At 41.8% G+C, this 13,425-nt stretch overlaps 1 protein-coding gene across 1 annotated transcript; it reads right to left on the reverse strand.

Annotated features, from left to right (window-relative positions):
• Window positions 1-9,768: 9,768 nt before the first annotated feature.
• On the reverse strand, window positions 9,769-13,425 carry dmrta2 (DMRT-like family A2). Its single transcript, XM_067514432.1, has 2 exons — window positions 11,461-13,425; window positions 9,769-11,069 (listed from the first exon to the last, which is right to left on the reverse strand). Exons 1-2 carry the CDS (start codon window positions 11,924-11,926, stop codon window positions 10,183-10,185), a joined length of 1,353 nt encoding a protein of 450 aa, XP_067370533.1. The 5' UTR covers window positions 11,927-13,425; the 3' UTR covers window positions 9,769-10,182.

Consider the following 13,425-nt stretch of genomic DNA (forward strand, 5'->3'; position numbering starts at 1 on the left):
ACAGAAGATGAAAGGTACTGCGAGTAAGGGAAAAAATAAGAGCGACAGTGGAGATTGCAGCTTAACCTCTTGGCTCGCTGTAAGGCAGCACTCAGTCTCTGCAGTCTTGTTGATAGCCATCTGTCTGGCAAGGAGAGACCACTTCACCTTCTCAACACATCAACATGCTCACAAATACTCATGCCACAAACGCAAGGGCAGATGCTCCTACACAACTACCAACGCTCACTGGTGATAAGCAAAAATTTAAAAAGAATATTCTGAGTGTGACTTTGCCGCTGTACTTTTCATTTGTCCATCAGAGATTAAAAGTTTAGCTGCCTCTCTTTCTGTGAAAGGGGTCCTGCGATCCCTAAAATTCAAACTGCAGTCACAATGTAGTTATTTTTCCTTCAATTATAAAACGGGTTCCTTTACGATATGCAGTGTGTGCACCCATGATTAACATCTCTTTAAAGTGAGTGTGGAACATTCATTGAGAAAACATTTGCTATAACTTGGACATTCCAAAACACTTTAGATTTGGTTATAAATCTGGAGCATAATCAATAGCTCCATCTGAAGGTGATGGCTGAGCTAAAGAACAGATTCAGCGTGCCCACATCCTCCCCCTTCCATTCCTCCTCTAGTCCCACGCTTAAAACATAAATTCTCTAAAATCCCCCCACTTCTCCAACTCACCTACACACCTCTCTCTCCACTCCTCAGTGTCCTCTCCACCCCTCGATCCATCTCTGTCCTGCTGATCAATAATCAATCTGCGGGGGCCGAGGCCACGGGCCCCGTGCCATCTGTCTCCATCGGAAACCTGAGAAAGAGGAGAGCATGTGAGAGAGGGGGAGGAGATAGAGTTCAATCTATCTCCATCTGTGGTCAGGTCCACTCTGCCGGTATAGATCATAATTTGGAGAGGTGTAATTGCTGGTCAGAGCCTGAGGTGGATGCTAGAGGGGGAAGAAGGGGGGGAAAGGGGGTGTCAATAATGTTTCTACAGTCTCCTCTGTGCCACTTCCTCACTCTCCTGCCTTACCCAGTTTCCCTCTTCTTCTCCCCTCTATCTCTTCTTCTAGATATCTGTCTTCTTCTCACTTCTCCTTCTATCTTCCCTTTTCTCAATTCAATTTCAAAGATACACAGACCAAAACAACATAATGTATCACTTCTCTTCTTCTACTCTGCCTTGGTTTGTCTGGATATATGTGCACTTCTGTGTGGTGTGTGCATGAAGTTTGCTTTGCTCTGCAATCCTGGACGATGAGCACCAGAAACACATACCCTCAGTGTCTGTACTGCACTGCAACATCAGTTTGAGGATTTTCATGTCAGAGGAGAATGTATACTTTGATAATGATGTAGTTAGTAACACCTGCTTCAGATAAATAACTCTTGGCTTCATAAATGAATTGCCAAATACACTGGAGAACATTGGGCTTGAGCTTGCCAGAAAAATTTTCCAGTGCCTTAATTTGATTACATTATTACCTAAGGAAGAACAAGCCATGTCATAGCAACTCCGAAAGAAGTGTTTCCAGCAGTATGGCGTGCTCTGCTCATTGTGCTTGATTAAAGTCAGTGCAGAAGTGTTTTTCTGTTCTTTGATACCTGTGGTAATTATGAAATCAGATCCATACGTTTTGTTTCATTTTTGCCAATTTGGCAGAAAACAAGTTACTAACTCAAGGATAGGAGGCAGATTTTCTCTGATGAATGTCAAGCCTTTCATGCAGTCTACAGTTATTCTAGCAGCTCTGTGAGGCTGTGATTGCTCTGCTAATATTCTCAAAATGTCAGTGCAAAAATGATCATTCTAGACGGGCAAAACATTTACCACATTCACCATCTTAGCTTGAATGTATTATCATTCTAACATTTGCAAATCAGCACAAAATACAATATAGTCAGTGTTGATGGAAAAGTCAAATGGTTTGCAGATATTTGGTCATGGACCAACATTTTGGACAAACAATCCAACATTTGACATGATGATAAACTAGAGGAAGTGTGAAGAGATTAACAAAGTCATTTCAATTCATCCTGGTGGGGACATGAATGAGTGCACCAAAATTTATTGGAATACATTTAAATGCAAGTTTGTTTTTACATTGACATATAAGATTTATTTAGATTGGAAATGTGTAGTTTCTTTTTCAGCACATAATGCACATCATCAGAAACAGTTCTTTAGTAATTGACAAACAGTGATAAATAGCTAAAAGCTTCTGGGGTCCAGCATTTGTGTCAAACTACAAGTGCATCTCTGTGTGATGAAAACTGGGGTCTCCTTTATAAATCAAAGTAACTCTCTAGTGATATCTTCAAGGTTGAGTCAAGTCCTTACTTATTGTCAGGTTCAGGTGTGACACTGAGTGGATATTTCGATGCATGTGATGGAAAAGTGATGCATGCACTCCCTTTTTGGTCCCTGTTGAGCAGCATACATTTTTTTCACCTGCTGGAAAACAATCCCTCTCTTCTCCTCCTGCACCACCAAGCTTTGCTAATAAAGCTGCTGTTAACTTTTCTCATCTCCCATCTTCAAATAAAACACCAGTAAAAAAGGATGTGCTAATTTGAGACCCTGTGACTCATCAGTGCTGTGTGTGTGTGTGTGTGTGTGTGTGTGTGTGTGTGTGTGTGTGTGTGTGTGTGTGTGTGTGTGTGTGTGTGTGTGTGTGTGTGTGTGTGTGTGTTGGGACAGGGGTGAGGGGAAGAGAATAAGAATAAGAGTGAAAGGAGTCCGCAGACCTCTTGAGTGGCAACATTTCTGTTCTTTATCACAGCTCAACCGAGATTGATGCATCATAAGAATCATACGTGTACTTTGAGCACTTGCACACACACATACACACAGAAGCGTGGGCACTGAGCTCCTGTGAGAGAATACCTGGTCTATAAAGAATAACACAAAGGTGAAACAAAGAGCCAATGAAACTTTAACGAGCTGGTCACGTATCAGCTGAAACCTGCTGCAGCTGCACCTCTGCACTGCTCTCTGGCTCTCAAACCACCAACCTCGCTCTCCAGTAAAACCGATAAGAAAACACTAAACCTCTCAGACAAAACCACGGAAAATATTTAGCTTTTCTGCCTCAGGTTCTGCACGTCTTCCTAACTGGTCTCCAGAGATGACTATTTGTTGTGCAAAGCCAAGGAAACCTGAAAGACGACATATACATATTCCTAAATATCTTCAAACCGGTGCATGCAGTCAGCAATAACAATGTTAATCATTTACAATAACCTTTCTAGATTGGTGGTGCCAGAAAGTGTCTAAAGCTAACTGAAATTCTAAATATATTTTCTGCTTATATATGTGCTGTACGTCTTCAGTTTAACAGCTCGTCTGCATTGTTCTAAAATGACAAAACTGACCTAATTAGGATTTCATGCAGATTAAAAAGGGCTTAACATTTGCAAATATTTGACCTGTAGGTCTTGCTGTATGGTTAAGTAAACCCCTCCTCATCCCCTCCATATTATACATATAGTGTAGTTTATGTGATATGCTAATAAATTCTGAATAAACTTTAAAATGTTGCTGGCTTTTCCCAAAGCCCCCTTTCTCACTGTTCCTCATCAATGCTTTCTGCTGAAACGTACAATTTGCAATATGCAGTTAATGAGTTGTTGAAGACTGAGAATGAATCCCATTCTAGCCGTAATTGTGCAAAGTTTCCCGAGGGGGTGAGTGTGTGTGTGTGTGTGTGTGTGTGCATGAAAGTTTTTGCAAAAGTACCTCCGCATGTACGTGTGTCTCTATGTGTGTCGTGTGCCTGACTGTGTGTGTTCCTAACTGTGCATGTGTGCTTGTCAGTGGAAACAGAAGTGTCTTTAATCTTCATTTGATGACTCTCCCTCGGAGCAGGGAGGCTGAAAACACTGCAAGACAGAAAGATAGAAGGAAAAAAGAAAAGAACGATTGAGTGGGCAGAGTGAGAAGAAATATTGAAAGAGGGAAAGTAAGAGGAGTGAAAAAAGCTTTCCACTTTAAGAAGATGTTGGGGAGATCTCACCAGGAACAAAGCCAATGAAGGGAGAATGCTTTTCACACAGACCTACTTCTGTCAGTCAGTCTAACGTCACTGAAAATTTAGTGAGGGGCTGCTGAAACACACAAGCACCACTAATACTTGGCAAACAACAACAAACATAGGAAGAAAGAAAAAATACATTAACATTTTGAGCTTTGTGTGTGTGGGAGTGCTGATCAAACAACTCCTGGAGAAAGTCAGTAAATTTAGTATTTTACACTTGTGATTAACAGAATGGCACATTCCACGTCTGCGTTTGTGTTTTGAGGTTGAAGTTTATATGACAGTGAAGGGTTGGGAGCTCATCACTCTTGAGAAGAAAGACATGCTACATTTCCTGTAGGGCACATACATCCTTTACACACACACACTTTCCCATTCCAGAACACCTTATCTGCCCCAGCACTGTTGACTGACACTCTCCACTTGAGGAGATTAAGTGTGCTCATGCTGTGTCGGCACAGTTTGACATCCATTTATTCTTAAAATTCGTACGAGCTCCGTGCCAACCACGTGTGCACACACCAACAAGCGCGTGCACGTTCCCCAGTTTCACTAAGTGTACACACCTGCTACTTTATTATCGCTTCTGTCATTGGAGAAATTAAACTGGCAACTGCAGTTTTGCTTTTCTTCCCACTTGAATTAGATGTTTACATGGTCATTTATGTGCTGAGTCGATTTGGGAGCCATTGGGACTGAAACAGGGTAAAAACTCCTGTTGTAGATTTTCACATTTTCCTTGTTCTTGAAAACATTTAGTGGGTTTGTGTTTTTCATCCAACATCAGCTTTATGCTGTTTAATTGCCACGTAGAGAGAAGGAGCCTGTGGCGTCTGTGTTTCCAACAGCAGCAGATTTAAACAACACACTATAAATACACACAGGCCATCTGGGTACTTGCAGGCTACCGATAACTCGCTGGCAAATGCTGCTGGTCTCACTATATTCTTGTTATCATTAGTATGTTATTCATTTTTACCAGTTCACAGTCTGATAAACTGTTGATGGAGCCAAGACGGGCAACAAGAAGGTTTCCCATGGGACAAACTGAACATGTAAGGCCAAAGTTGATTACAAAATTCTTGTTCTAATCCATTACGTCTTTTCGGAGTGATATATGTGCTTTACCACTCATAGCATCAGAAGACCAAAGCTAGTTCTGGCCCAGATGGGATTGTGAGAGCAGATTTTAAGAGGTTCACTGTGTGTCTTGAGATTTAAATCCTGTGTCAAAATGTATCTCTGGACCCTTCATTACTTTAGTTTATATTGTACTCATATTATGCATAATCCTAAATAAAGTTGTGTTAAAGTAAATTATGCCAAGCTAACAGCATCAAGCCAGGCAAATTTTTGGCAGATGAGTACCGGTTGAAGCTGCCATCTACAGTACAGCACAATGTGTACGGTGTATGATAAGTACTAGGGAATAGGAGCACAAAAGTCCATTTTCAATTTCAAACTAGTAATTCCAGTCACACAGCTGAACCCATACACCGATCACCCTCATAATTATTACCAACTGGTTTAAAATTTGTTTTTTTTTTATAAAAGACTTACATTTTTAGACATGGACAAACTCCTGCAATACTGTTTATCCAGGTCAAAACACTTGGTCTGTCTTGGTCTAGTCAAACCGAAAATAAAAGCTCTCATTGAGTAGTTATTTTGGTGGCGGCTTAAAGGCTGCCACATATGATTAAAGGAAGGTTTGAAAGAAAGAGGGGGACGAGGAAATATGTGATAGTAAAGAGAGGAGTGGTATGAACAGGTTGGTGAGGGGTCCGCTTAGGGCAGAATGATGGAGGGACCCTTCCAAGTACAGATGGAAATGAGATTCCTCAATCGATACCATCCAACGATGTTTGTTATTAACGCACACAAAGAGGAGCCTACGTTCAATACTGCTCAGACACAAGACACACACACACAAATCATTTTGCGTGTGTTTTCATCTTCCTCACACCTTGGACAGTAGGACACACCTCAGTTCTGTTTTTTGTACTGTGAAAATGAAAACAGCCCAGAACCTCTGATCCCCAGGCAACAAAAGGCTTCAGAATAACATGTTACTTGCTTGTGTGCATATATTTACAACATCAGCTGTGTGTACTATGCATGGTTCAGACACATGAGTATCTGAAATGACTGTGGTCTTGAAAGAGGCTCCTCAGTCTGTATGTCACTTTAATTTCAAGAGTCCTCATGAAAGCTGTTTGATCAGAATACGATCAGTGCAGTCTACGCTACAGCGCTAGATGACAGATTAACAATTTGTGCAATATAACTAATGTATTAGGTATTTAACAATGAGTGTAGATACAAACAAGGCTTTTTGTTATTTTCGAGCATGGCATTTTTATTATTGAAACATTGCTTGTTGGTGATACAGCAAAACCACAAAATGTTTGTACTGTATTTATTAGTTTGGTTTGTTTATTTATTCATATATTTTATTGTGAGTATGCTGAGCTGTAAGAGTCATGATTCTAAATTCGGTGCAGAATGTGCACAATTGTTTTTGTCTTAGTTTTGGTTTGTTTTGCTGTTATCTATTTGTTATTCTGACAGTAAACCAAACAGCAGCTCTGAAAATGAAAATGGGTTTTATGTATGGAGTAATAACCTAAATGGATTTCTCTCTCTCACTCCCTCTCTCTACTCCGCTCTGGGAGCCTGTGGCTATTTATCTGCCTGTGTCTAATTATTCATTAGTGAACACAGAGAAAGGAGCATGGAAAACATAGTTGTGCATTCACTGTAGCAGACCTGCATTCCCCTACAAAATGATGCTCATGCCTGCTGCTTTCCATATTTCTCAGACTCTGCTACTTCAGCTTCAGCTGGGTTTCACACGCTGGGGCCACGGGGGTCAAGGATGCACCATCTGTAATAATACACTATGTTGTAGATGCAATGCTCTGTGATAAAATTAACAACAAAGCAATGAATTACACTGAGTTAGTATCTCCAAACATGATAGGGCATGGGATGCAAATCAGCTTCAACTACAAGCCCTATATCCATCTGTCGCACTGCTTATCTGTATATACCACTGTTTGTCTGTAGGATCTAGTTTAGGAAATCTTTTCCACTGTTGCTGTTGTTTTGATCACACATGTTCAAAACTGGGCATCCGCTGTCGAAACTGCTTAATTAGACTGCAACAAGCCTAATCCTGTCCAGGTTTGGCCGAGAGGCTATATTGCCCCTCCTCGGTGCTTTGCACACAAGCGGCCAGCAGAGGTCACTGTATTCACAGTAACATGCGGAATTAAATCCCACTCACCGCCTACTGTGTGTTATGTTGGCTACACATACAGAAATAAAACACGGTCGTGGTTATCAGGCTTTGTTAAAGATGAAATTAAAATGAAACCTGACAAAAATATACAACATATGTATGCTATAAATATAAACTGTACAAATGATCCCTTAGATTATTAATTTAATTTGTTTTAAATGCGTCAGACTTTGCAACACTAAACTATTATTCCATGCAGCTACGGGGTTTCATTACAAGCTGTAATGGGTTTTCCAGATGTCTATCATGTGCAATATTTTAATGCTGAACTGTAGATGACATTTGTTAGACAAGACTGTCATCTAGCGGTGCTGTCTGTGTTACACACGACATCCTGAATATAAAGGAAGTAAATATCTTCCACAGTTAGCAGGTTTGACTGATGCAATGTCACTGAAAATACTCATCCTGGCCAGTTAACTGAGCCCTTTGAGGATGGACGGAAGCCAGGAGCTCATTTAAAAGATTCACAAATACAATTTTATCTCCACTGATACTTCTGTGCTACTCTATGATGTCAAATTGTGTTTGTTGGTCCTACGACTCTATAGGGTGAGGAGGACAGGGGAGTGTGATTATACCCACCCCACTGACCTAATTTGCAAGAACATAAGATTCAGGTATATAATATTTTAGATAAGCTTCTTTCGACCCACTAAATAATATTGACTCAGTCGCATTGCTGAAATTCCACTGTCCACTGGGGAAATGAAAGTTGAAATAAAATGCTTCATTCATGTTTGTGAAATAATTTGCTTGGAAAATTATTATTAAAACTGGGATTATCAACCAATCATACGCATAAGGGAGTGAACTAATCCGAAATAAACCTGTAAATACTGAATGTACTGGCAACGGGTGACCTGAAGGTGGCGCCTTTGTTCTATAGAAATGATCAGCCTCTCAGGGGGAAATGAGTGGGTGTGGGAGTGTGGGAGTACACACTCAACCCAGTGACCACAACCAGTGGTAAATCTACGGTGTCCTGTCAGAAATCAGATTTTTGTTTGTTTGTTTATTTGTTTTGTTTTGTTTTTAGGATTTCACCCCAAACAAGTTTTATTGTTGTTGTTGTTTTTGTTTGTTATTTGGTAATTTCTGAATATTTAAGGCCGCGCATGTTTTCACATTTTAAATAATTTCATGTAAGAAAAAAGTTTTTTCTTCTAACTTTCTGCTGCTCTCCCAAGGTTGTCGCTGCGCGTCCGGGAGCAGCTGTCAGACAGGCTCCTTTATAAGAAGGTTAGTTTTTTAATTATTCTGCCTCCTGTGGGTTCAGATAATTATTGTTTTTGATTTTAATAGGTAAACAAAACTCTGAATGCCGATCATGCCTGTAGGTTGGTCATAAAACTGAGAAAAGCCAAATTAATAAATTTGTTACTTCTACGGCCGCATCTGCCAACGTGTCTTATAAAACCTTCTGTAACATCAGGCGTCAAATTTAGGAGAAGAAATGGGGAAATGTATATTAATGCATGTATATTGATGTTTTTCTGTCCACCTTTCAAAAGTCACTTTTCAGAAGATCAACTCATTCTGTGAGGGAATCCCATCGTGCATCGTCAGGTTTTAGCGCAAAAACAAACTGTCATAGATGTCAGCGAGATTGTTTACACCGCACCTACGTATTCTTGATTGTCTGAGGCTACCTTTTTTTAATGTGGTGAAATCATTTATGTCTAAAAATTCTCTCTGTCTCTGTCTGTATGTCCAAATCCAAAAGCCGGACTTTTTATGGTTACGGGCCTAAATATGTGGACACAGGGTCCAGTGTTTAAATTCTGCATTAAGGTCCCGACAAACACCAGATTTCGATGGGCCTCTTAAAAAAAGATTTTACACGTGGATAAAATTAATTTCAATGACGACCCTAACTGATTATACTTCTCTGGTTTCTTTAAAATAACATTTATTTCCAGCATATTCATACAATGTGACAACACAGCTTGTAACATTTGAAGAGTAACTGACTTGATCCAGTACTTTGTCACAAAATATTTGAGCTGACTAACAGATAAATGAAAAGTCAAGTATAGCATAGCATTTCATATTACCAAATGTAATATATAATACAGGCAGTTGGAAACAAACTAAAAAGGTGAGATAAGTGAAACAATACATAAGAAAAAGAAGGGAGGATGGGATTTACACGTCATTAGTTCATCTTTTACAACAGGAAACAGGGTTAACATCCGTAAGCTACATGTTTTAATAATTTAATTTTGTCCCGTTTGTTTTTTCCATGTTTGTGCAGAGAAATGCATAGGCCTTTTTTAAATTTGGAAGCTTGATGTTTTATCATGTTGTTAGTTTCACCAAACACGAAGATCTGATGAGCTTTAAAAGGTTAAGAAATTTCAAATAAATCATTTCTACGTGACTGTATTTTAAATCTTGCATAATGGGCATAAGATCAGTAATAAAGAGTGTGTGTGTGTGTGTGTGTGTGTGTGTGTGTGTGTGTGTGTGTGTGTGTGTGTGTGTGTGTGTGTGTGTGTGTGTGTGTGTAGTTGAAGCCTTTCTGCAGCTGGGTTTATTTTTACTTTCCCAGCCCGGTCGTGATTTCTTTTCGGAATGTATAAATATCTTTTCAGTTTTCTCAGGCTCTTAAGTGGTGAATGTCATTCAAACGTTTGTAGTCTAACATATAAAATTATTTTTGAAAATTACACATAAGTGAGTTTAGTTTTACCCCCCTCTCAGACCATTTGACTACAAGCCCGATAATCCTATTATATACAGTCGCCTGTAGCCAAAGCACATCACAGATTTTCGCCAGAACATTCAACACTTGTGGCTACAAATACAATGGAATGTGTCTCTGTGGTCGATCCGCCAGCTTCACTGTTTTTCCGGCGTGTTGTTGACCAAAGGCCCGTAGAGGCCGCTGGCATAGCCTTGCTCCTTATGTAACATTGTCCTGTCTCGTATTAGGTCGCTAAAGGCATAGTCCATCGGGGGTCTGAAGCCCAGGGTGGGCATCAACCCGGTGGTGGAGTAGGGCGTCATGAAAGCCAGTCCCCGACTGTGCGCAGAGTAGGCCAGCCGCAGTGGGTTCAATCCCAGGGGGGTGCCCAGAGGATAGGTGGTCGGGTCTGCGCCGAAGTGCGGGGCGTTTGGCTGCAGGGGAGAAAACGCAGAGCGGTTACTCAGCGTCATGGAACCTGGTAACATGGGCCTCGTCGGGGTGGTCGTGGATGTGGCGGACGGCGGAGGCTGCTGTGCGTTCTGGAGCATCCTCTCTGCGGTCCACGTCTCCTCTGCTCCGGCTTTGCCGGCGCCCTGATTGCCACTGTTGTTGAGGATCTGCTCGATGGCCTGCACCACGTCTTTCCCACAGCCTTGCAGGACGAGCTCCAAGACGCTCCGCTTGTGGTTGGGGAACACTCGGGTCAGGATGTCGATGGAGTTCATGTGCCGGGAGGCTGCGGAGGAAGGAGAGGGCTCCTGTTCGTCTTTGTCGGTTTCTGAGCCGGAGTCAGAGCCGAGGGAGCTGACGGACCCAGGAGTCTCCTCTCCGTCTTTTAAAGGCTTAGACACCGGTGAGCTAATGAAAGACTCGCTGTCTCCATTCTCTGAGCCCGAGCCTCCGTGTCGGCCGTCTGGGGAGGAAATGCCAGGGGCCGAGTCACTCTCTGTGGACCCTGGTTTTCCCACAGACTGCTGAGGGGTGGCGGATCCGGACAGCTGACTCTTTGGAAACAGCTCATACTTCTGGATACTGGAGTCTGTTGACACGACAAGAACATCACAGTTTGTAAGATTTGAGAGTGTGTGTGTAAAGGTTTTATAGACCATTGTCTACGGCTCCTCAGGGCCAGTAAAGTAACGGGGTTTCAGTCGTGGTCTCACACCACCTCAAACTTTACCAGAGGTAAAATGGAAAACACTCAACAATTTACCAAATACCTGTGTCATTACTACAACCAAAAGTCTCTAACCATAGCTGACGTTGAAACTTCTGATCTAAATGGTCTGAATAAGTAATATTTAAGTTTTTGTTAAATAGTAAATAAACTTCTTTGAACATTATGTTTTTCCTTGGCTGTGTGTGTCTCTAACTTGAGGTCTACACGCATCCTGCCCTAACACAGCAGAGAACTGAAGTCTACCACTCACCTGAGTTGCTCTCTCCGTTGACAGAACTAAACACATCGTAGTTCGGACGCGGGGGGATGATGCCGTTGGCGGCGGCCAGGGCGAGTCCCTCCGCAGTTCCGTAGAGCAGCTGCAGCTCTCGGGCTTCGTTCTCCTCCTGCGCTTGCTGCCGCCGCAGCGCCACTTGCGCCGCCATCACCCGCTGCCTCTCGGCGATCAAGGTGCACTTGGCGCACATACAGTCCTTCCAGCGGCAGTAGCGCTTGTGGCCCTTTAGCGCGGACACCACGCCGTGGTTCCTGCAGCGGGCACACTTCGGGGTACGTGGGTACTTGTCTGCCGCGCGCAACAGGAGCGGAGGGCCACGCAGCAGGTTGCCGGCCATGGACACTGGGATAGAAGCCGCTGCCGCTGCAGCAGCTGCCGCCGCCCCTGGATGCACTTGGGAAGCAGACGAGGCTGTGGGGAGCTCCGGTCTCAGATCCATGCCCGTGATGTAACTCAACTTCAAACAAGAAAACCGCGTTATCTGAACGATTTGATTTAGTATAACTATGTTGGGACGATCACATCTGTTTGGCGGTTCTTAGCATCTCTGGGCAACAGGTGAAGTCAACTCTGTCTGTTTGCTGACGAGATTATCACGAATCACCAAACAAATCAATGGAAACTCTCCTAGAGAAGAAGCAAGAATCTGACAAATACAGTGCAGTTTAAATCCGAAAAGAACAGGAGCCGAGGGGAGCGATTATTCCTCCCTGGTATAAAGTTAAAACTGTCCAGGAGGAGCCGAGGTTGCTACTCGCCGCAGCCTGAGACACTAACTTCCTCCTGAGAGCGTCAGTGGATACAGATCCCTCTCTCCCCTCTCTATTGTTGCTCCTACGTTTTCATTAGACAAATTTGACAACAATGTGGCGTCTGTCATTGGCCAAAGGGGGAAGGAGCAATCTGATTGGCTTGTCTCCTTTTTCAACTGTGTCCACCTGAGTTCTTTTTCCAAATATCAAGTGTTAAGAATCTGAAGGGAGTTCCCGGAAAGCTCAAATCGATGCTGTGTATTTTCAAAAAGAAAATTTTATAGATTAAAGCAATAGCCCGAGTTATTTCATTTAATCCCAGCAAGTGTTGCCAAGTAGGACACTAACAAAATAGTAGTCATATAATGTAGGGACATCTTAATCCCTTCCAAGGACTTTTCTTCACATTTAGGCTATTAAGAAATATTCTTTTTCAGAACGTCATCATTGTTGGGATATGACATCGCCATCGTTGCGTGTAAATGTATTTATGCCTCTAATTATCGACTAGTTTGAGATTTGTGTTTCCTGAAAATAAAGATGATGCGTGACTATAGTCTCATCCACCTGAAAGGTAAGTATGATCTTTTTTAATTGATCGGAGAAGAGACTAAATTTGCTCTGTCAGAGAAAAAGCCCGTGTTTGCAGAAAGTGAAATTTTCGGTGAAGATGATGATGATGACGATAAATGGTTAACTTGACGGATCACTCGTCTACAGGAAAACGGAATCTGATCTCTAAGTTGCAACACCATGGAATGAAATTTAAATGGAGACTGTAATTTATATATCAATTTAAAGCACTGTTTCATCGGGTATTTTGGAAAACAAAATCTAACCATACAACCTTCAGAGACGAATGCATCATGTTCGTAGTATGGAGTCATATATTAAATGCACATGCAAACCACAGTTTTTCTGTCGTTATTTTGTTTCTCCAGTATAGCCAGTTTCTTCATCGTCATATCAAATTTTAAATATGTCTATTTTAATAACGAGTTTCCGCTTAATATTTTTTTTGTTCTGTTTCTCGCATTTCCAAGACTGCTGCTCTTTCCATTATTATTCCAGCAATACCTGGCGCCTAATGTAAAAACGATTTCACTGAAATAGTCTGCATCTCTTTTGTGCACAATTTTACACGTTACATTACTCACAGCAATTCATTTCTCATTTGTTGAATTTA

This window comes from Channa argus, chromosome 8 (genome assembly GCF_033026475.1).
Source record: "Channa argus isolate prfri chromosome 8, Channa argus male v1.0, whole genome shotgun sequence".
NCBI classification, from domain to species: Eukaryota; Metazoa; Chordata; class Actinopteri; order Anabantiformes; family Channidae; genus Channa; species Channa argus.